The sequence below is a fragment of the Eleutherodactylus coqui genome, chromosome 5 (genome assembly GCF_035609145.1).
Source record: "Eleutherodactylus coqui strain aEleCoq1 chromosome 5, aEleCoq1.hap1, whole genome shotgun sequence".
Classification (NCBI taxonomy): domain Eukaryota; kingdom Metazoa; phylum Chordata; class Amphibia; order Anura; family Eleutherodactylidae; genus Eleutherodactylus; species Eleutherodactylus coqui.
The window spans coordinates 18804791-18828341 of NC_089841.1; the positions used below are offsets into that span (position 1 = coordinate 18804791).

Below are 23551 nucleotides of genomic sequence, written 5' to 3' on the forward strand. Positions count from 1 at the left end.
TACAGCCACAATACAGAGAACCCAAAAATGACAATGGGCATAGATGTGTATACAGCTGTGTATATAATCATACCTACCACAGCTCTGCTACAGCCACAATACAGAGTACCCCAAAATGACAATGGGTATAGATGTGTATACAGCTGTGTATATAATCATATCCACCCCAGCTCTGCTACAGCCACAATACAGAGTACCCCAAAATGACAATGGGCATAGATGTGTATACAGCTGTGTATATAATCATATCCACCCCAAAAGATAGTCTCAACACAGATTAGGAATATAGAAAAAAATCTTTACCAATCATTAAAATATTTTTATATAAAATGTCTGAGTGTCACAGGAGCGGGCAGCCCTCAAACCACACAGTACAGAGTGTCACAGGAGCGGGCAGCCCTCACACCACACAGTACAGAGTGTCACAGGAGCAGGCAGCCATCACACCGCACAGTACAGAGTGTCACAGGAGCGGGCAGCCCTCACATCACACAGTACAGAGTGTCACAGGAGCGGGCAGCCCTCACACCACACAGTACAGAGTGTCACAGGAGCGGGCAGCCCTCATACCACACAGTACAGAGTGTCACAGGAGCGGGCAGCCCTCACACCACACAGTACAGAGTGTCACAAGAGCAGGCAGCCCTCACACCACACAGTACAGAGTGTCACAGAAGCGGGCAGCCCTCACACCACACAGTACAGAGTGTCACAGGAGCGGGCAGCCCTCACACCACACAGCACATCATCAGTAACATCTGCATTGGTACAATGGTTGATGTGCCACATGTGTTGCAGTGTATAACCAGCATCATATCACAATACATTACTAGCAGTCACATGTTACCACACAGACTACATGAACATAACACCATATAAAGCACAGACCTAGATGCACCCGACACAAGGGATCACCCAAAAGATGGCTTATTCTAGGGCAGTAGTGGCGAACCTATGGCACACGTTCCAGAGGCGGCACGCACAGCCCTCCCTGCTGAGTAGCTGTTCATCTCACCCTTGCAGGAAGTAGGGATTCAATTATATTACCTACAAACAGTCCTCCACCAATAACAGACTCGTGAACAAGGATTCCTACTCAGACCCATTCGTTCCTCTAGGACTGCAATATCATTTTAGGATCTGCGCCCATCAGTCTATGCCGAGAGTAAAGTAAACATCTAACAAGCGGGGATATAGATAAAAACATAAACAGGACCAAAAAGGTCTACTGCAACACATAAAAATACATGATGTCTCTAGCGGGATTCACACCAAGGCCCCCACATTACATGACAACAGTGTTATCCATTGAGCCCCACGTCCACATACCTAAAGCTGGAGAAAAATAGTATATACCATCTAAAGACTTATTTACACGAGCGTATATCTGCAGGGGTATTAGAGCCTACCAATATACGCTTCCATCTGTGCAGTCACCCCTTTCCCTCCCCCTCACTGACTCTCTGCCTCTCTCCTCCGCTCTGGCGTCTGCAATGGCAGTGAGCAGGACAGGGGCGGAGCTTAGCTCCACTTTTTTTCCCGCCCACTCCCATTTCTGGCTGTAGATAAGGGTTGGGAGCTTAGCTCCGCCTTATCCCGCCCACTCCCAATGCAAATCGCTCAGAGATGAGGAGAAAGATAGACAGCCAGTGAGGGAGAAGGAATGGGGGATTGCTCAGATGAAAACGTGTATCAGCCGGCCATGAAAACGCCGGCCAATATACGATCGTGTAAATAAGCCCGAAAAAAGGGCAAAAATAAGAGATATATAAATATTTCACATACAGAACTACAAAATAAGTGAAAAATAAAAAGTACACCCCCATGTGAAGTGTAAACTGAGGGAAATGAATAAATATCTTTACATCTGATGTATACATACATTTCTCACAGAGGTCATTGGCTGTTACTATGCACTCTAAAAAGGAGGAAGTGGGGAACATGAACACACTTATGAACTGTTAAAACCAATATATACAACATATACCAGGGCCCAGTTCAAGGACATCCGCAGCACATATAGAGTTCTACAAGAATGATACAAAGCTATCGGCTTCATTAAGGCCTAATGGTGAGATAGTGATGTACAATCCAACTTCTGATGTATACCCAGGGCACGCAGGAAATGAACAAAGATTTATTGTGTTGACACAAATGTCTGAGGGACACGCAAGTTCACAAATCTCAGACTACCTTCTTACATCACAACTGAGCTTTTTATATCCAGTAGGCAGGCTTAGTAAAAGCTGACACTTATTGGTTCATCTTATCGTTCCATCATGTTAAGAAGCAAGGAAGAGTAGATTTACTTTCACTTATGTGAGTTACATGTAGAAAAGGTGGGAGGGAGATACAGGAAGAGAGACACAGTCAGACCAAGGGGGCCAGAAGCGGATACAGGAAGAGAGAGAGACACAGTGTCAGACCAGGGGGGCCAGAAGCGGATACAGGAAGAGAGAGAGACACACAGTCAGACCAGGGGGGCCAGAAGCGGATACAGGAAGAGAGAGAGAGAGACACACAGTCAGACCAGGGGGGCCAGAAGCGGATACAGGAAGAGAGAGAGAGAGACACACAGTCAGACCAGGGGGGCCAGAAGCGGATACAGGAAGAGAGAGAGAGAGACACACACAGTCAGACCAGGGGGGCCAGAAGCGGATACAGGAAGAGAGAGAGACACACACAGTCAGACCAGGGGGGCCAGAAGCGGATACAGGAAGAGAGAGAGAGACACACAGTCAGAACAGGGGGGCCAGAAGCGGATACAGGAAGAGAGAGACACACACTCAGACCAGGGGGGCCAGAAGCGGATACAGGAAGAAAGAGAGAGACACTGTCAGACCAGGGGGGCCAGAAGCGGATACAGGAAGAGAGAGACACACACTCAGACCAGGGGGGCCAGAAGCGGATACAGGAAGAAAGAGAGAGACACTGTCAGACCAGGGGGGCCAGAAGCGGATACAGGAAGAGAGAGACACACACTCAGACCAGGGGGGCCAGAAGCGGATACAGGAAGAAAGAGAGAGACACTGTCAGACCAGGGGGGCCAGAAGCGGATACAGGAAGAAAGAGAGAGACACTGTCAGACCAGGGGGGCCAGAAGCGGATACAGGAAGCGAGAGAGACACAGTCAGACCAGGGGGGCAAGAAGCGGATACAGGAAGCGAGAGACACAGTCAGACCAGGGGGGCCAGAAGCGGATACAGGAAGAGAGAGATATAGTCAGACCAGGGGGGCCAGAAGCGGATACAGGAAGAGAGAGACACTGTCAGACCAGGGGGGCCAGAAGCGGATACAGGAAGAAAGAGAGAGACACTGTCAGACCAGGGGGGCCAGAAGCGGATACAGGAAGCGAGAGAGACACAGTCAGACCAGGGGGGCAAGAAGCGGATACAGGAAGCGAGAGACACAGTCAGACCAGGGGGGCCAGAAGCGGATACAGGAAGAGAGAGACACAGTCAGACCAGGGGGGCCAGAAGCGGATACAGGAAGAGAGAGACACAGTCAGACCAAGGGGGCCAGAAGCGGATACAGGAAGAGAGAGAGACACACAGTCAGACCAGGGGGGCCAGAAGCGGATACAGGAAGAGAGAGAGAGAGACACACAGTCAGACCAGGGGGGCCAGAAGCGGATACAGGAAGAGAGAGAGAGAGACACACAGTCAGACCAGGGGGGCCAGAAGCGGATACAGGAAGAGAGAGAGAGAGACACACAGTCAGACCAGGGGGGCCAGAAGCGGATACAGGAAGAGAGAGAGAGAGACACACAGTCAGACCAGGGGGGCCAGAAGCGGATACAGGAAGAGAGAGAGACACACACAGTCAGACCAGGGGGGCCAGAAGCGGATACAGGAAGAGAGAGAGAGACACACACAGTCAGACCAGGGGGGCCAGAAGCGGATACAGGAAGAGAGAGAGAGAGACACAGTCAGACCAGGGGGGCCAGAAGCGGATACAGGAAGAGAGAGAGAGACACACAGTCAGACCAGGGGGGCCAGAAGCGGATACAGGAAGAGAGAGAGAGACACACACAGTCAGACCAGGGGGGCCAGAAGCGGATACAGGAAGAGAGAGAGAGAGACACAGTCAGACCAGGGGGGCCAGAAGCGGATACAGGAAGAGAGAGAGAGACACACAGTCAGACCAGGGGGGCCAGAAGCGGATACAGGAAGAGAGAGACACACAGTCAGACCAGGGGGGCCAGAAGCGGATACAGGAAGAGAGAGAGAGACACACAGTCAGACCAGGGGGGCCAGAAGCGGATACAGGAAGAAAGAGAGAGACACTGTCAGACCAGGGGGGCCAGAAGCGGATACAGGAAGCGAGAGACACAGTCAGACCAGGGGGGAAGAAGCAGATACAGGAAGAGAGAGACACAGTCAGACCAGAGGGGCAGAAGCGGATACAGGAAGAGAGAGACACAGTCAGACCAGAGGGGCAGAAGCGGATACAGGAAGAGAGAGACACAGTCAGACCAGGGGGGCAGAAGCAGATACAGGAAGAGAGAGACACAGTCAGACCAGGGGGGCAGAAGCAGATACAGGAAGAGAGAGACACAGTCAGACCAGGGGGGCAGAAGCCAATACAGGAAGAGAGAGACACAGTCAGACCAGGGGGGGCAAAAGCAGATACAGGAAGAGAGAGACACAGTCAGACCAGGGGGGCAGACGCGGATACAGGAAGAGAGAGACACAGTCAGACCAGAGGGGCAGAAGCGGATACAGGAAGAGAGAGACACAGTCAGACCAGGGGGGCAGAAGCAGATACAGGAAGAGAGAGACACAGTCAGACCAGGGGGGCAGAAGCCAATACAGGAAGAGAGAGACACAGTCAGACCAGGGGGGGCAAAAGCAGATACAGGAAGAGAGAGACACAGTCAGACCAGGGGGGCCAGAAGCGGATACAGGAAGAGAGAGAGAGAGACACACAGTCAGACCAGGGGGGCCAGAAGCGGATACAGGAAGAGAGAGAGAGAGACACACAGTCAGACCAGGGGGGCCAGAAGCGGATACAGGAAGAGAGAGAGAGAGACACACAGTCAGACCAGGGGGGCCAGAAGCGGATACAGGAAGAGAGAGAGACACACACAGTCAGACCAGGGGGGCCAGAAGCGGATACAGGAAGAGAGAGAGAGACACACACAGTCAGACCAGGGGGGCCAGAAGCGGATACAGGAAGAGAGAGAGAGAGACACAGTCAGACCAGGGGGGCCAGAAGCGGATACAGGAAGAGAGAGAGAGACACACAGTCAGACCAGGGGGGCCAGAAGCGGATACAGGAAGAGAGAGACACACAGTCAGACCAGGGGGGCCAGAAGCGGATACAGGAAGAGAGAGAGAGACACACAGTCAGACCAGGGGGGCCAGAAGCGGATACAGGAAGAAAGAGAGAGACACTGTCAGACCAGGGGGGCCAGAAGCGGATACAGGAAGCGAGAGACACAGTCAGACCAGGGGGGAAGAAGCAGATACAGGAAGAGAGAGACACAGTCAGACCAGAGGGGCAGAAGCGGATACAGGAAGAGAGAGACACAGTCAGACCAGAGGGGCAGAAGCGGATACAGGAAGAGAGAGACACAGTCAGACCAGGGGGGCAGAAGCAGATACAGGAAGAGAGAGACACAGTCAGACCAGGGGGGCAGAAGCAGATACAGGAAGAGAGAGACACAGTCAGACCAGGGGGGCAGAAGCCAATACAGGAAGAGAGAGACACAGTCAGACCAGGGGGGGCAAAAGCAGATACAGGAAGAGAGAGACACAGTCAGACCAGGGGGGCAGACGCGGATACAGGAAGAGAGAGACACAGTCAGACCCGGGGGGCAGACGCGGATACAGGAAGAGAGAGACACAGTCAGACCCGGGGGGCAGACGCGGATACAGGAAGAGAGAGACACAGTCAGACCAGGGGGGTAGAAGCCGGATACAGGAAGAGAGAGACACAGTCAGACCAGGGGGGTAGAAGCGGATACAGGAAGAGAGAGACACAGTCAGACCAGGGGGGCAGACGCAGATACAGGAAGAGAGAAACACAGTCAGACCAGGGGGGCAGACGCGGATACAGGAAGAGAGAGACACAGTCAGACCAGGGGGGCAGACGCGGATACAGGAAGAGAGAGACACAGTCAGACCCGGGGGGCAGAAGCGGATACAGGAAGAGAGAGACACAGTCAGACCCGGGGGGCAGAAGCGGATACAGGAAGAGAGAGACACAGTCAGACCAGGGGGCAGAAGCGGGGGAGCATAGCTGCAATCTCTCAGCTTTCACTTGCATTGCGTTCTTAGCTAATTATATGGGAGACTTATTACAGAAAAGTAGGGAGGGGTAGAGTAAAAGGTAAGGGGGGAAGTTAGTGGGTGAATTCCAATCCAGGTTCCTGGTACCTGGTTACACAGTGTATCTTAGCTTGGTATCACACAGGAACAGATTAGATACATATCAGAGCAGACTGCATATACAGACAATTACGTTTAGAAGAAGAGAAGTTAGGAAAGGTAAAATTAGTATACAGTATCTACATCTCATTTGGTATCTACATAACAATATATGATTTAGCCTTTGGGCTGATAACAGAGAAACAATAGCTTATAAGTCCTCGTACCACAATAGTACCAAGTTGGTAAACCCATCACTATTCTTTTTCGTCCAGTAAAATTTCCAATTCCCTCCCCGTGGACTTTGGACAACGTGATCAATTCCCCGAACCCTGAAGGCAGAACGTTCACATGCAGGACAGATCTGAAAGAGTTTAGCAATGGTTGTGAGAAAATCAACCCATTCCTCATCTTTAGCCGATTCTATACTCCATACATGTTCTCGTACTCAAACCGATGTATATCAGACCACACGGACATATGGCATAATATACAACACCCACCGTGGTACAAGTTATGGAGTGAGTGATATCATAACTATGCCTGTCTGCAGAGTCAGAGAACTTCGTCACGATGTCAATATTGGTCAGGCTATGACTGTACTATATGACGACTTTATCTGACCTAACGAAGACAATAGCTTTGTATCATTCTTGTAGAACTCTATATGTGCTGCGGATGTCCTTGAACCGGGCCCTGGTATATATGATATATATATGTGTGTGTGTTCATTAGCATGTTCCCAGCTTCCTGACCCCCACACTTCACACACACCTCTACTCCATCCATCCTGACCCCCACACATCACACACACAGCTCTACTCCATCCATCCTGACCCCCACACATCACACACACACAGCTCTACTCCATCCATCCTGACCCCCACACATCACACACACACAGCTCTACTCCATCCATCCTGACCCCCACACATCACACACACAGCTCTACTCCATCCATCCTGACCCCCACACATCACACACACACAGCTCTACTCCATCCATCCTCACCCCCACACATCACACACACAGCTCTACTCCATCCATCCTGATCCCCACACATCACACACACAGCTCTACTCCATCCATCCTGACCCCCACACAGTACACACACACAGCTCTACTCCATCCATCCTGACCCCCACACATCACACACACAGCTCTACTCCATCCATCCTGACCCCCACACATCACACACACACAGCTCTACTCCATCCATCCTGACCCCCACACATCACACACACACAGCTCTACTCCATCCATCCTGACCCCCACACATCACACACACAGCTCTACTCCATCCATCCTGACCCCCACACATCACACACACACAGCTCTACTCCATCCATCCTGACCCCCACACATCACACACACAGCTCTACTCCACCCATCCTGACCCCCACACATCACACACACACAGCTCTACTCCATCCATCCTGACCCCCACACATCACACACACACAGCTCTACTCCATCCATCCTGACCCCCACACATCACACACACACAGCTCTACTCCATCCATCCTGACCCCCACACATCACACACACACAGCTCTACTCCATCCATCCTGACCCCCACACATCACACACAGCTCTACTCCATCCATCCTGACCCCCACACATCACACACACACAGCTCTACTCCATCCATCCTGACCCCCACACATCTCACACACAAAGCTCTACTCCATCCATCCTGACCCCCACACACAGCTCTACTCCATCCATCCTGACCCCCACACATCACACACAGCTCTACTCCATCCATCCTGACCCCCACACATCTCACACACAAAGCTCTACTCCATCCATCCTGACCCCCACACACAGCTCTACTCCATCCATCCTGACCCCCACACATCACACACAGCTCTACTCCATCCATCCTGACCCCCACACATCACACACAGCTCTACTCCATCCATCCTGACCCCCACACATCACACACAGCTCTACTCCATCCATCCTGACCCCCACACATCACACACACAGCTCTACTCCATCCATCCTGACCCCCACACAGCTCTACTCCATCCATCCTGACCCCCACACAGCTCTACTCCATCCATCCTGACCCCCACACATCACACACACAGCTCTACTCCATCCATCCTGACCCCCACACATCACACACACACACAGCTCTACTCCATCCATCCTGATCCCCACACATCACACACAGCTCTACTCCATCCATCCTGACCCCCACACATCACACACACAGCTCTACTCCATCCATCCTGACCCCCACACATCACACACACACACACAGCTCTACTCCATCCATCCTGATCCCCACACATCACACACAGCTCTACTCCATCCATCCTGATCCCCACACATCACACACAGCTCTACTCCATCCATCCTGATCCCCACACATCACACACAGCTCTACTCCATCCATCCTGATCCCCACACATCACACACAGCTCTACTCCATCCATCCTGACCCCCACACATCACACACAGCTCTACTCCATCCATCCTGACCCCCACACATCACACACACAGCTCTACTTCATCCATCCTGACCCCCACACATCACACACACAGCTCTACTTCATCCATCCTGACCCCCACACATCACACACAGCTCTACTCCATCCCTCCTGACCCCCACACATCACACACAGCTCTACTCCATCCCTCCTGACCCCCACACATCACACACAGAGCTCTACTCCATCCATCCTGACCCCCACACATCACACACAGCTCTACTCCATCCATCCAGACCCCCACACATCACACACACAGCTCTACTCCATCCATCCAGACCCCCACACATCACACACAGCTCTACTCCATCCATCCTGACCCCCACACATCACACACAGCTCTACTCCATCCATCCTGACCCCCACACATCACACACACAGCTCTACTCCATCCATCCTGACCCCCACACAGCTCTACTCCATCCATCCTGACCCCCACACAGCTCTACTCCATCCATCCTGACCCCCACACATCACACACACAGCTCTACTCCATCCATCCTGACCCCCACACATCACACACACACACAGCTCTACTCCATCCATCCTGATCCCCACACATCACACACAGCTCTACTCCATCCATCCTGACCCCCACACATCACACACACAGCTCTACTCCATCCATCCTGACCCCCACACATCACACACACACACACAGCTCTACTCCATCCATCCTGATCCCCACACATCACACACAGCTCTACTCCATCCATCCTGATCCCCACACATCACACACAGCTCTACTCCATCCATCCTGATCCCCACACATCACACACAGCTCTACTCCATCCATCCTGATCCCCACACATCACACACAGCTCTACTCCATCCATCCTGACCCCCACACATCACACACAGCTCTACTCCATCCATCCTGACCCCCACACATCACACACACAGCTCTACTTCATCCATCCTGACCCCCACACATCACACACACAGCTCTACTTCATCCATCCTGACCCCCACACATCACACACAGCTCTACTCCATCCCTCCTGACCCCCACACATCACACACAGCTCTACTCCATCCCTCCTGACCCCCACACATCACACACAGAGCTCTACTCCATCCATCCTGACCCCCACACATCACACACAGCTCTACTCCATCCATCCAGACCCCCACACATCACACACACAGCTCTACTCCATCCATCCAGACCCCCACACATCACACACACAGCTCTACTCCATCCATCCTGACCCCCACACATCACACACACACAGCTCTACTCCATCCATCCTGACCCCCACACATCACACACACACAGCTCTACTCCATCCATCCTGACCCCCACACATCACACACACACACACAGCTCTACTCCATCCATCCTGACCCCCACACATCACACACAGCTCTACTCCATCCATCCTGACCCCCACACATCACACACACAGCTCTACTCCATCCATCCTGACCCCCACACATCACACACACAGCTCTACTCCATCCATCCTGACCCCCACACATCACACACACAGCTCTACTCCATCCATCCTGACCCCCACACATCACACACACAGCTCTACTCCATCCATCCTGACCCCCACACATCACACACAGCTCTACTCCATCCATCCTGACCCCCACACATCACACACAGCTCTACTCCATCCATCCTGACCCCCACACATCACACACAGCTCTACTCCATCCATCCTGACCCCCACACATCACACACGCAGCTCTACTCCATCCATCCTGACCCCCACACATCACACACACACAGCTCTACTCCATCCATCCTGACCCCCACACATCACACACACAGCTCTACTCCATCCATCCTGACCCCCACACATCACACACACAGCTCTACTCCATCCATCCTGACCCCCACACATCACACACACAGCTCTACTCCATCCATCCTGACCCCCACACATCACACACACAGCTCTACTCCATCCATCCTGACCCCCCACACATCACACACACAGCTCTACTCCATCCATCCTGACCCCCACACATCACACACACACAGCTCTACTCCATCCATCCTGACCCCCACACATCACACACAGCTCTACTCCATCCATCCTGACCCCCACACATCACACAAACAGCTCTGCTACATCCTGCTCCCTTCAGCTCATCCAGCAGGGATCACAGCCAGCACAGCACAGTTCTGCATTCCCTGATCTCACCCCCCCCCCCCCCCCCACTAGTAATGTGATCCCTGACTCCTCCCACACATGTGATCACATGACGGTGACATCATCGCAGGTCCTAGAAGCAGGGGCTCTTTGTCTGTGGGTGGAGGTAGGTCTGTGCCCTCCTGTGGGGTCTGTTATGTACAACGAGGTCCAAAGGTTGGTGACTGTATTTGCTTCTCCTTAAATCTGGGCAGTTTGGGAATTGAACGTGGCCCCATGTCTTTGGGGGCCCAAACCAGCAGCAAGTGGGGTAAACAAGTAGGCAGGGGGCAGCAAATGTCTGGTGGGCTGGGCCTGTGTGGCACGCAGGGTGCCCAGGACACGTCTGCACTGGGGGGTATTAAGCTGCCGCCTGTTTCTAACCCGCTGGGCCTACCTAATGTCCATGATCCTCATAGATCGGCCTGTGTGGAGCCGCTGCGACAGACATTAATGTCACATGTCCGGCGCCCTCTGCTGGCTGACAGACGCGCTCTCCCTGTAGTGGCAAGGATCAGATCGACTCTGATCCCTGCCATTGACTCCCTAGATGCCGCGGTCAGCTGCGATTAGAGGGAGGGAGCCCCCTCCATGCCCATCAGACCCCCACAAATGTAACTGGATGCTGATGAGTAACCACGACAGCCAGAGGGAAGACCCCCAGAAGAGGCGGCTGACTATGGGATGAGCCTTCAGCACCGCCTGATGGACTGTCTTGTAGTGTAGACCAGGGGTCGGCAACTCCAGTCCTCAGGGACCCCAACAGGTCATGTTTTCAGGATATCCTATGGTCAGAACACCTGTGGCAATGTCTGAGGCCCCGACAATAATTACATCACCTGTTGGGGGTCCCTGAGGACTGGAGTTGGGGTACACTGCTCTAGACAGACCAGGACTAATAAGGAGCACACAGCGCAGCCCCTCGGGGGCCCAGATCAATAACCCCAGGGATATTTATAATAAATGATCGTTAATATTGATAGTTTGTAGCCGTGCGGACTGTATAATGACCTCCAAACGGTCACTGAACACAACCCACACCACCACGACCGACATCCCTGGGTAAGGGACCAATAATACCGCCACCCCATGATCATGTATTACCACCACCATACTGTCACTCAATAAAGACCACTGTAAAGATCCATATCACCAATAGAAAACCCTCTATAATGTCCAAATAGTACCGCCACATCACGGGTACATAGTGCCACCATAGTATCACTGAATAAAAGCTATACACAAGGGCTAATACTCCCCCACACACACCCCCCGTATAGCGGTATATACTAGATCTATGCAGGCACAGTGATTACAGTATCGTTCTACCCAGTGATCACAGCACCTCTACTCTGACTGTAGCTGTTTATTTCCCTTTTCACCATGTGGCCCAGACCACCATGATGACTTTTCCTGATCACAACGTGTCTGTGCAGTATTAGGCTAGGCTCACATGAACAGGTCGGTCACCCTGCACACCACATTAAACTATATCGCGAATGACTCTGGCGGCTGTCGTGCGCAGTACCGTTCGTTTTCTCTTTGCTGCAGCCCCAGCACAATGTTCATTGATTCCAATGGGGGCGTCCCCGCGGAGTCCACAGCAGAACAGAGCAGGCAAGAGGGAAGGGACAACTGATACTTCATGCCTTTCGATGCCTGCGTCTTGCTGTAGGACGTGATCCACGGCGATCGCGGATGCCCCAATTAGAACCCATTTGGGACAAATCATCCCTCAATTAACTGAGTCAGAAGTGGTGTCGCATCTCCCTAAGGAGAGCACCCAAAAAGTGTGTGGGGACACCTAGGGGGTGAGTGGATAAGGGAATGGTATAGACTCTCCCCAAGGAGAGCACCCAAAAAGTGTATGGGGACACCTAGGGGGTGAGTGGATATGGGGATGGTATAGACTCTCCCCAAGGAGAGCACCCAAAAAGTGTGTGGGAACACCTAGGGGGTGAGTGAATCAGGGAATGGTATAGTATTTCCCCAAGGAGAGCACCTGGAAGGTGTGTGGCAACACCTAAAAGCTAAGTAAGGAGACTTATAAAGCAATGCTCCTCTGGGAAATTATGCAAATCAGAAAGATGGAAAAATACCTCCACAGCGCCATCTACTGGATGGCAGCATTCCTTCAATTCAAAGTGACTTTATAACAAGTCTTATCAATGATTGGGAATAGGAAACCGAGCCAGAAAACCGTGTACAGACAGGCTGTTTGGGGGTGATTGCCCGTCATCAGTATGCAGTAGGTCTCCACATAGTTTTTGGGTGCTCTCCTTAAGGAGACACTTCACCACTTCTGACTGACACCATAGCCCCTCACACACTAAGCCAGAAGCCTGCTGCACACTGATGAGGGGCAAGCACCCCGAAACACCCCGTACATGCATGGTTTCCAATTCCCAATCATTGATAAGACTTGTTATAAAGTCACTTTGATTTGAAGGAATGCTGCCATCCAGTAGGTGGCGCTGTAGAGGTATTTTTCCATTTTTCTGATTTGCCCCAGTTAATTAGCATACAAACCCCTCACATCCCACCCCTCCTATATCCAGGTCTTAAACCCCCTCCTTCCCCTAACAGATCCTTTAGCCAGAAGGTAAAAGCCTTGAAGTTGTACCAACAAGTTTCTATAGCTGATATCTAGTACTCCGGTGATGAACTACATTACCCAGCAGATCTTACTTTTTGTAAGAAGGAGCATCAGTCTCTTTACTGACAACAACGTATCGCGTGTTTCAGATCTCTCTGTCACGGTACAGAAACCGTATTCTAACCCAACAAATGTGTCAACTTTATTATAAAACCCAAGAAAATGATTGAAAAGATCCCATTTACCCATTTGTGTGACCCCCCCCCCCCCCCCACTAGACGTAGATATCTCTGACTCCTCACTTTTCCTGACAACTAGCTTCATTTTCCAAACTTCTATACTTTTTCCCCATCCGGAGTGCCTGAGATAATAGTAATGCCACTTGAGGTGACCCACACAGTAATAATACCTCTCTTTGTGCGCCTTGTAGGCCACACATGGTAAGTGCCAGGCCTTGTGCCCCACACACAGTAGAAGTGCCCCCACTCCAATAAGGATGTTCTTCTTATGGTCTCACCAAAACGTATGGCCCCATATAGGCAGCCCACTCAGTAATAATCCCCTTCACAGGCCACAGCCAATAATAATACCCCATATAGGTCCCCACTAAGTGCCAATGCTCCTTATAGGTCCCAACCTAGTAATTGAGGCCCATGTAGGCCCCTATTTAGTAGTAATGCTCTATAAAGGCTCTCACTCAGTAATAATGCCCCATATACGCCCCCACTCAGTAATAATGCCCCATATATGGCCCCACTCAGTAATAATGCTCCATGTAGTCTCCTCAGTAATAATGCCCCATATACGGCCCCACTCAGTAATAATGCCCCATATACGGCCCCACTCAGTAATAATGCCCCATATACGGCCCCACTCAGTAATAATGCCCCATATACGCCCCACTCAGTAATAATGCCCCATATACGGCCCCACTCACAGATTCCCACTGAGTGCTAATGCTCCGTATAGGCCCCACTCTGTAATAATGCTCTGTATAGGCCCTGGTCTCAGTAGAGATGGCACTCCCAGGCCACAGCCCCTCACTCAATAGTGGTACCCTTTAGATATAGTAAAAAAAAAAGTTATGCTCTACTGTATCGTGGTGCTCCTCCTCCCACTCACGGCCTTTACAGTCAGTTGCCCACTAAGCTCACCCACTGACATCCAGGTAGAATGATCATGTGATTACTGATCGGCCTCCCCCGCACCAGACTCTACCCTCTCCAATCCATCCTGAATGCGGCAGCCAGGCTCATCTTCCTGTCCAGCCGCTACTCGGACGCCTCTGCCCTGTGCCGGTCACTGCACTGGCTGCCCGTTAAATACAGAATACAATTTAAACTCGCCACCTTCATCCACAAAGCCCTCCACAGAGCAGCGCCCCCTATATCGCCTCCCTCATCTCAATCCATCACCCAGCCCGGGCTCTCCGCTCTGCTAACGAAACCAGACTGAGCGCCCCTTTAATTCAAACTTCTCATTCCCGCCTCCAAGACTTCTCCAGAGCAGCACCGATCCTCTGGAACGCACTATCAAAGGCTACCCGGGCAATCCAGGACTCACAGAACTTCAGGCGTGCTCTAAAAACGCACCTCTTCAGGGAGGCATACCGCATTCCCTAAACAAACCTCTCTGTACTCCGCCTGATAACATGCTCCCTGACCTACTGACTGCAATCCCTGCTAGCCATCATAAACCGCTCCTGCAGTCATACTGATTTTGCCGTCACACGGCTAAATGTCTGACCATTGTCTATGTGTATATCACCCCTCACTCTCCACCTCGCCATACCGTGCACATCTCCAGCCCGCCATACCGTGCCCATCTCCACCTCACCATACCATGCCCATCTCCAGCCCTTTTCCTTCTGTACCCCCCATTACTTGTAGTATGTAAGCTCGTTGGAGCAGGACCCGCACCCCTATTGTCTCCATCAGCTGATTACTATGTAACCGTGGTTCTGTAATGTTTGTATTTTGTCTTTCTGTATTCCCCCCGTCTATGGAAGCACTGCGGAATATGTTGGCGCTATACAAATACAGATTATTATTATTATGTGCATGTTGCATGATCAGTCTACTCGGTACTGACCGGCTGAGCTATATGGGCGTGACGGCAAAGCCCGGGAGCAGCAGGAATGGCACACTGACACGGGTATAGCTTCTTTGGTTTTCACTTTTCACCAAAAACTTCATTACACCAAAATCCCCGGATCCGACTGTTATGCTAAATGGCCAGTTTGCACCTGCCTGCAATGTTAATTTAGGCTACCTCCGCTGGCTGGCACTCACGTGACTCGGTGTCGGGTGATCAGTGGGGGAGCGCCGAAGGGTGAGTATGGATTCTGTGACTTTACTGTCGCAGGTTGATAATTTTTTTTAACAAAACTATGCCCGCGGATAACCCCCTTTAATATTTCCTGAAATGTTTCACCTCATCTCCAGGATTTGTCATCTGATTTTTTTACACTGGCTCATCTTCTTTCCAGTCAGGTCTCTACAATATAAAAGAATTCCCCTCATGGACCAATCAAGGATGGAGAGGAACAAGATGGCGGAGAGTGTATTAAATCTCACCCTAGAGATACTCTTCCAGCTGACTGGGGAGGTGAGAGATTCTGATGATGTCACATTGCATCATTCTCATCTATGGTAATGACTGATGATGTCACTGGAGAGGTGATGGACTTTGGAAATGCCTGTAGTGATATTTATTAATGTCTCCCCATATACAGGATTACGCAGCAGTGAAGAGGACCTCTAGTGATGGCTGTCGGGCCCCTGTGTGTGATGGATGGGGAAGAGCCCTGAGCCCAATCACGGGGCCCCCACCTCACCCCCCGATACATGAGGACATCAATGTACAGAAGATTCTAGAGCTCACCAACAAGATGATTGAGCTGCTGACTGGAGAGGTGACGCTGCAGGGAATGCTGGGACATTATACAGTAACAGCACTGGAGGCTTCTGGGTGATGACTGTATATTGTGTTGTCAGGTTCCTATAAGGTGTCAGGATGTCGCTGTCTATTTCTCCATGGAGGAGTGGGAGTATTTAGAAGGACACAAGGATCTGTACAAGGAGGCCATGATGGAGAAGCACCAGCCGCTCCCATCACCAGGTAATAGACAGGACTAAATCCACGAGGACTTTATTATCTGTATATAAAGAATGACTTCAGTGTCCGTCTGTGTTTCCTGCAGTTCCATCCAGTAAGAGAAGCCCACCAGAGAGATGTCCCCGTCCTCTTCTTCCACAGGACCATCAGGTAGATGGAGATGTTCCTCTGATCTGTAGAAGGCTGTGAAGCTCTTGTCTTCAGTCTTATTAAATGTCTTCAACTTGTGTGATGAGGCCGGTGGAGATGGCAGGATTAGCGCTGACCAGAGATACTAGATCAGTTGTGTCAAAGTTGTGTCAGTGTCCCCGATATTGGTTCCAATTGTAATGGGGTCCCTATTGACACCATAAGTAGTAGGGTCAATCACAGTGGCCCCAGTAATAATAGTGAAGCCCCCTATTGGACTCTGGCATTGCCCTCACCTAGCCTATATCTCTGGTCTGGCAGCCACTGGTTAGTCTATGACTGCTGACCTCTTACCTTAGCGTCTGTGCTGCAGGCTGGATGAGTGGAATGCCTATCGGGGGCTGCACGGCCGGTGGGTCACATAACATGAGGTAGTAGGCTGGATTCGGCCAGCGGGCCTTAAGTTTGACATGTTTGCATTAAATGAAAGAACGATCAAGGTCCACTTTTGCTAAAACTTGATCATTTTAATGTGAAGGTTTCACAACTCATCAGGCTGAAGGTAAACAATGAAGTTGTATTGTGAACCCTGTAATACATGCAGGGAACATCTCTAAAGCTGAAAACATGGCTGACAGTTATAGAATAGAAAGACAATGTTTATAGCTTTACCTTAAAGTGCCGCTATGGTGAAAACACATATTTCCATCCCTGCGCCCCTCATCTGATTGTCTGTCATGCTCTGAACCTGCCCTATGTGTAGTAAAGTCACTCCCACACAGTGCAGCCTCCTCTCTGATGCTTATCAGGCACCATCTTCTTGTAGTGATTTTTCCTGCTTTCTCTTTCATTTTTCTGAGCTATGAATGCTGTGATGCGTCAGCACAACATGACATGAGCAGCTATTGTCAGTACCATCTCTGCCTGCTGGGAGGTATTATCAGTATTCACCAGGTAGATGGAGATATTCACTCTGTAGAAGGGCTGTAAAGCTCTCTAGTTCAGTCTTACTATACGTTTTACACTTGTCTCATGTATCCATTATGTAGTTTATCCAGCATCATGAAGGGACGGCAGGATATTGAGTTCATGGAATGTTCCATCCTTGCAGGTTATGTAGACTATATAGATGGCAAACAGTCTTTGTAGTCCTTGCCTGTATTTCTCCTTTCCATAATGCTTTGTGAAAACAAACAATGAGGTAGAGGCTAATTTTCCCCATTTAACCCCTTGAGTGGCACGCCCGGAAAATTTCCGGGACGAGCTCCACTGCTCATAGCGACATAGCCCGGAAGATTTCCGGGCTATGTATCACTATGGGAGCTGCAGAGCACAATGCCACAAGCTGTGACAGTGTGCTCTGCCTGCACAGACCCACAGAGAACAAATCAAGGGCTTTGAAAAACCAGCAGAAGATATTGCCGACATGTCGGCAACCTCCTGCTTTGTTTACAAGTTGCCATAGAGACCATCGGCTTGTCAGAAGCAAGCCGATGGTCTCTGTGGCAGGGAGAGCTGGTGCTTGGCTGCCAGAGGACAGCTAGGTACCAGCTCTTACAGCAGGGATCAGAGAAAACCTCCGATCTCTGCTGTGTTAACCCTGTACATGCTGCAGTCTATGTGACTGCAGCATGTATAGGGCTGTCACTGCAGCATGTAAAGGGCTGTCACCATCGGACCCCCGGAATGTGATCAGGGGTCCTGATGGGTCCCTGTGAAAGACCCCTAAAGGGACAAAAAAAAAAAAATTTAAAAAATTTAAAAAAATAAAAAGTAAAAAAATTATTAAAAAAAGTAAAAAAACACTTGTCTCCCTTTACTTTGTAAAAAATCAAAAATACAATCACACATGTGGTATCCGTGCGTCGTAATGACCCAGAGAAGGAAGTTAATGCGTTATTTAACCCCTTAATGACATGGCCCCTTTTTTTCTTTTTTCCCCATTTCTTTTTTTCCTCCCCCCTGTTTAAAAAATCACAACTTGTCCCGCAGAAAACAAGCCTTTATATGGCCATGTCAATGGAAAAATGAAAAAGTTATGGCTCTTGAGACGCAACTGCAAAACTAGTTGAAATTCAATGATTAGACCATTTTAAAAAACCTGCCCTGGTGGGCACGACAGGGTGGTAGGAAACCCGCCACTCAAGGGGTTAAGGGAAAAAATTATTTCCGGACTCCAATCAGAATAATCCCCGGATCAGCAAGCCTTTTGCAGGTATTAATGGTTATAACGTATAATATTACATCGCTAAAGAAACACTCCAGGCCCCTCTTGTACTCTTTTATCAAATTCGCCGTGACTGCGTCCTCCGGCAGAGAGTTCCTTAGTCTCACGGCTTGACATACAAGCAGGTTCTTTACTGAAAGATGTAGAAGCCTTATTTGCTGTAGAAGTAGAGGGCGCCCCCTTGTTACAGTCCTGGGTATAAATATATGATGGGAGAGATCTCTGTATTGACCCCTCATATATTTATATATAGTTATTAGGTCGCCCCTCAGCCGTCCTATTTCTAAGCTAAGTAATCCCAGTTTTGATAACCTCTCTGGGTTTTGTAGTCCGCCCATTCCATTTATTACTTTAGCTGCCCACCCTTGTACCCACTCAAGCTGTGATATGTCCTTCTTGAGTACCGGTGCCCGTAAGTGTCTACAATATTCCATGTGTGGTCTGACCAGTGACTTGTATAGATGAAGAACAATGTTCTCGTCATGCGCCCATAGGCCTCTTTTTTATTTGTTATTCATTGGAATATGACAAGCATCAATCTTCTCACTGATCACGATGGATCGTTCACACGGCACATGACCCGCTTCTTCAAACAAGCGCCTCTGTGATAAATAATCAGTATCTTCACACCATCAGCTTTTGTTTCTATACCTTGTTTCTACATTCCCTTTCATCTATTTGGTGGCCGGGGCGGTAGCTCCTAGTCCCCTCTGCCTTGAGGTAGTTTCAGAACAGTCTTGACTCCTACTGCCCTTGGCCCCCTGCTGGAGGTCCGGTGGGAGGGGGTATGGGAGGGTTGGGGAGAGGGTAGGTTGGTGTTCCCTGCCTCTTGTTTGCTCTCTGCTCACCTGCCCCGTGTTCCCCTCAGTTCCTCTATTAGGTACCATTCTGTAAATCTACAGAATGGTACCAATATCCAGCATACCTGCAGTACTACATACCATGAATACTCCCGTATTGGACATAACTGAAGCGGCTGCTACCTCTGGGGTCAGAAGTAACCCGTTTGGGGAAAAGGTCATTGAAAAAAATGTATGTTTGTAAAAATGTATGAATTTCTATGCCTTTCCTTGTCGTTATTAAGGGGACAAGAAGGTAGAGGCCGCAGTAAAGACCAGACTAAAAAAATAGGGCGGCATGTGTAAAAAAAGGTACTGCCAGCATATACTAAATCCCTATGTAAGATTTGTGATAAGGTGATAAAGGAAGAGTCAGGGGGATTTATTAGGTAGGATGTCCGGTCAGCTTTGGGGTCTCATGACGTACAGCCAGCTGTGGCCTCTTCTACAGAACAAAAGAGACCAAGCAGCTCATGTTACGATTTGGACTCCGAAAAGAACTCTCTGATTTCGGATACAGAAGAACAGGCAGAACCCATGGAATCCTCTGAGGATGATTACAAAAAATCCTCTTAAATTAAGATGGGAGAGCCCAAGAAAAGACGCACAGTACAAGATGAGGTCTTAGGGGCCTTAGGGAAAAAGGCATAGACATACCTTCCAGGTATACGATAATGTGCAAAAGATGATAAGAGAAGAATGGAATAAATCAGACAGGGCCTCATTTTTATGTAAAGGTATCAAGAGATGCTACACCTTCACCGAAGACGTTTGTACAAATTGGGAAGACATATCTAGAGTGGATGTCCTGTTGGCAAAAGTAGCCATACACAAGAGGATGCCACACAGTTAAGAGATCCAATGGATAGGAAGGCGGAAGGCCTCCTAAAACAGACTTGGGAGGCAGCCTCTAATGTACTTGGACCAGGAGTAGCAGCTAATTGTGTCACCAGGACACTTAATTTATGGCTAAATCAATTAAGGATGCATCTGTCCAATCAAATCCTGGAATCCCTCCCAGTTTTAAAGATGGCGACCAGTTTTCCAGCAGATGCGTCAGCCGAAACAGTCAGAATATCGGCACGTACGGCCGCAATTTCCAATTCCACGAGGAGAGTAGTATGGCTCAAGTCATGGACAGGGAACTTGGCATCTTAAAGCAAGTTATGCTTTCTGTCTTTCCATGGCCAATTCTTATTTGGGCCAGATTTAGACAAAATATTGGAAAAAGCAGCTGATAAAAAAAATGGTGTTTTCTGAAGAAAAGCAACCAAGAAAGAAACCTTTTTGTTCATGCATCAACACCACAGGCGGAATCTTACAAAGGCAAAGGAATGACCAGCTGCTGGAGCTACCCCAAAGGGGGTTAGGGAATCAATAGATTCAGCAATACAATTGAAACAAGGGGGTGTTCATGACATCAATAGATTTAAAAGACACGTATTTTGTTCCGATTCATGCAAATTCCCCAAAATACCCGAGGTTTGCACTATGCATGGAAGGGAGGGCAAGCGATTTTCAGTTCACTTGTCTTCCGGTTGGACTATCCTCTGCCGCCTGTATTTTCACCAACATTATGGAAGAACGAGCAGCCAGTCTGAGACAAAGATCTATTCTGATCGTACCATATCTAGGACACATTCTAGTAGTGGCAGAATCCAGGGAACGTCTAGAAGAACCCCTAGCAATACTAATTCAATCCCTCCAACACCTAGAGTGGGTAATCAGTTTGATGAAATTGGCATGACACCCAGCCAGAAGAAAGTCTTTCGAGGGGATCTTACTATATTCAGAAAAGCAGCATTCTTTCCATTCCTCAATAAAGATTCAGATATTACATCTCCTAGTCTAGAAGTTCCTAAGATGCAAGGACTGTACTATCAGGACAGCGATGGCACTATTGGAAAAACTCAGGTCGTGTATCCCAGTGGTAGCATGGGCTCAAGCTCATGCGGGAATCTTACAGGGAGCAATCTTAGCCGCGTGGAACAAACAACAATCATCCCTGGGCAATACAGTAAAAGCATCTCTAGTCTGGTGGCTTTCGGCCCGGACTCTCTCAAGGGGCGTTCATTGGTCACAGGATCCAGTAGTGTGCATCATGACAGATGCCAGTGCAGGGGGCTGGGGAGCAATTGTAGGGGACCTTGACCTTCAAGGGATCTGACCTCGGAAGATAGGCCTCCAATCTTCAACACGTCTAGCAGTCTGGAAAACCCTACAGAAAATAGAAGGGGCTATCAAGGCAGACATCTAAAGATCATATCAGATAACGTTAGGGCGGTAGCCAAATTGGAGGTCAAGCAGGGACAAGCTGCAGGGCCTTACAAAACATAGTGCAGAAAATCTTTTTGTGGGCCGACCAAAATGTCTTATGGATTTCAGCGATCCATCTGAGGGGAGCTCTAAACTAAAAGGCAGACTTCCTTAGACAACAACTAGATCCAAGAGAATGGTCCCTTTTGCAGAAGGTCTTCAGCGTTTATGGGGAATGCTGCACACCAATCTTTTTGCAACAAAGAAGAACCGCAAGCTGAAAAGATTCTTCTCACTCAATCCAAGGGACCACCTAATGACAATAGATGCCCTAACACAAACGGAAGCCGAGGATTAGTTCATGCGTTCTCTCCAATCTCATTAATTCTGAGGGTCCTCCAGAATTTTCATTATCAAAAATGCACCCTTATATTAATAGCCCCCTTCTGGCCAAGAAGAAGCTGGTTTGGGCTAGTAAATAGCCTAAGTTGACAAGAATCAGTCCTCCTACCAGTAGGGCCAGACCTCTTACCCCAGGGTCCACTAAAACACTCAGTTTTAGCGAACCTAAAAAGTCATTCTGCTAGGACGGGGCTTCTCCACAGAAGTGGTAAACACGCTCCTATTTAGTAGAAAGGAGACAACAAATAGAATTTATCAGAGGATCTGGAAGAAATTTGTATCCTGGCGTTGGGAAAGGGAAATCATATTTTCTTCTCCTGACATCCCTACAATCCTCGAGTTCCTTCACGGGGGGCCTGGATAAAGATCTTTCCCCGAGCACTTTGAAAGTCCAAGTAGCGGCACTTAGCGGTTTCTATGACACTAAGCTCTCGGAAGTTCCCTGGGTAGCTAGGTTCCTCAGGGCAGCAGATGGGCTAAGGCCAGGAATCCATAACATAGTCCCACAATGGGATGTTATTTGGGTTCTTATGGGCCTACGAAGGGCTCCGTTAGAACCTATAAATATGGTCTCTATTAGGAATCTGACTTTAAAATCCGTGTTCTTAGTGGTTATTACCTCATCGAGAAGGATAAGTGGGTTACAGGCCCTATCTATCTGCTTCCCATCTTTTATGGTAACGGATAACAAAATAATACTTAACCTTTAACTACTGATGTGGTTTTATTTTTGCGTAAGCACAGACGTGGGGCCTGCCAAGCATTTATGTGGTTGGAACAAGGAAGTACAATGATTTATAGGTTTAAAAAAAAACACTAGTCGGTTTTTTAAGTAATTTTAAATAAAACAAACTTAATTTTATGATCAACTTTTACTTAAATATTACTTATTTTAGATACAAACATTTTATGTATCTAGCTATGTAGGGCTCTCAGGCCTACATAGCCAGCCCTGAGAGGCCCCCA

At 49.4% G+C, this 23551-nt stretch overlaps 2 protein-coding genes across 2 annotated transcripts in view; one reads left to right on the forward strand and one right to left on the reverse strand.

Annotated features, from left to right (window-relative positions):
* Nucleotides 1-23551, reverse strand: part of LOC136629072 (zinc finger protein 585A-like) — a 331519-nt gene that overhangs the window by 128399 nt on the left and 179569 nt on the right. The gene's annotated exons all lie outside the window — the stretch shown is intronic.
* The window catches only part of LOC136628986 (zinc finger protein 420-like), a 457969-nt gene continuing 445523 nt past the window's right edge, over nt 11106-23551 (forward strand). The window contains exons 1-2 of the mRNA XM_066605071.1: nt 11106-11146; nt 16104-16222. Of these exons, the coding sequence (XP_066461168.1) occupies nt 16136-16222 (87 nt within the window). The 5' untranslated portion in view covers nt 11106-11146; nt 16104-16135. The remainder of the gene's footprint in view (nt 11147-16103; nt 16223-23551) is intronic.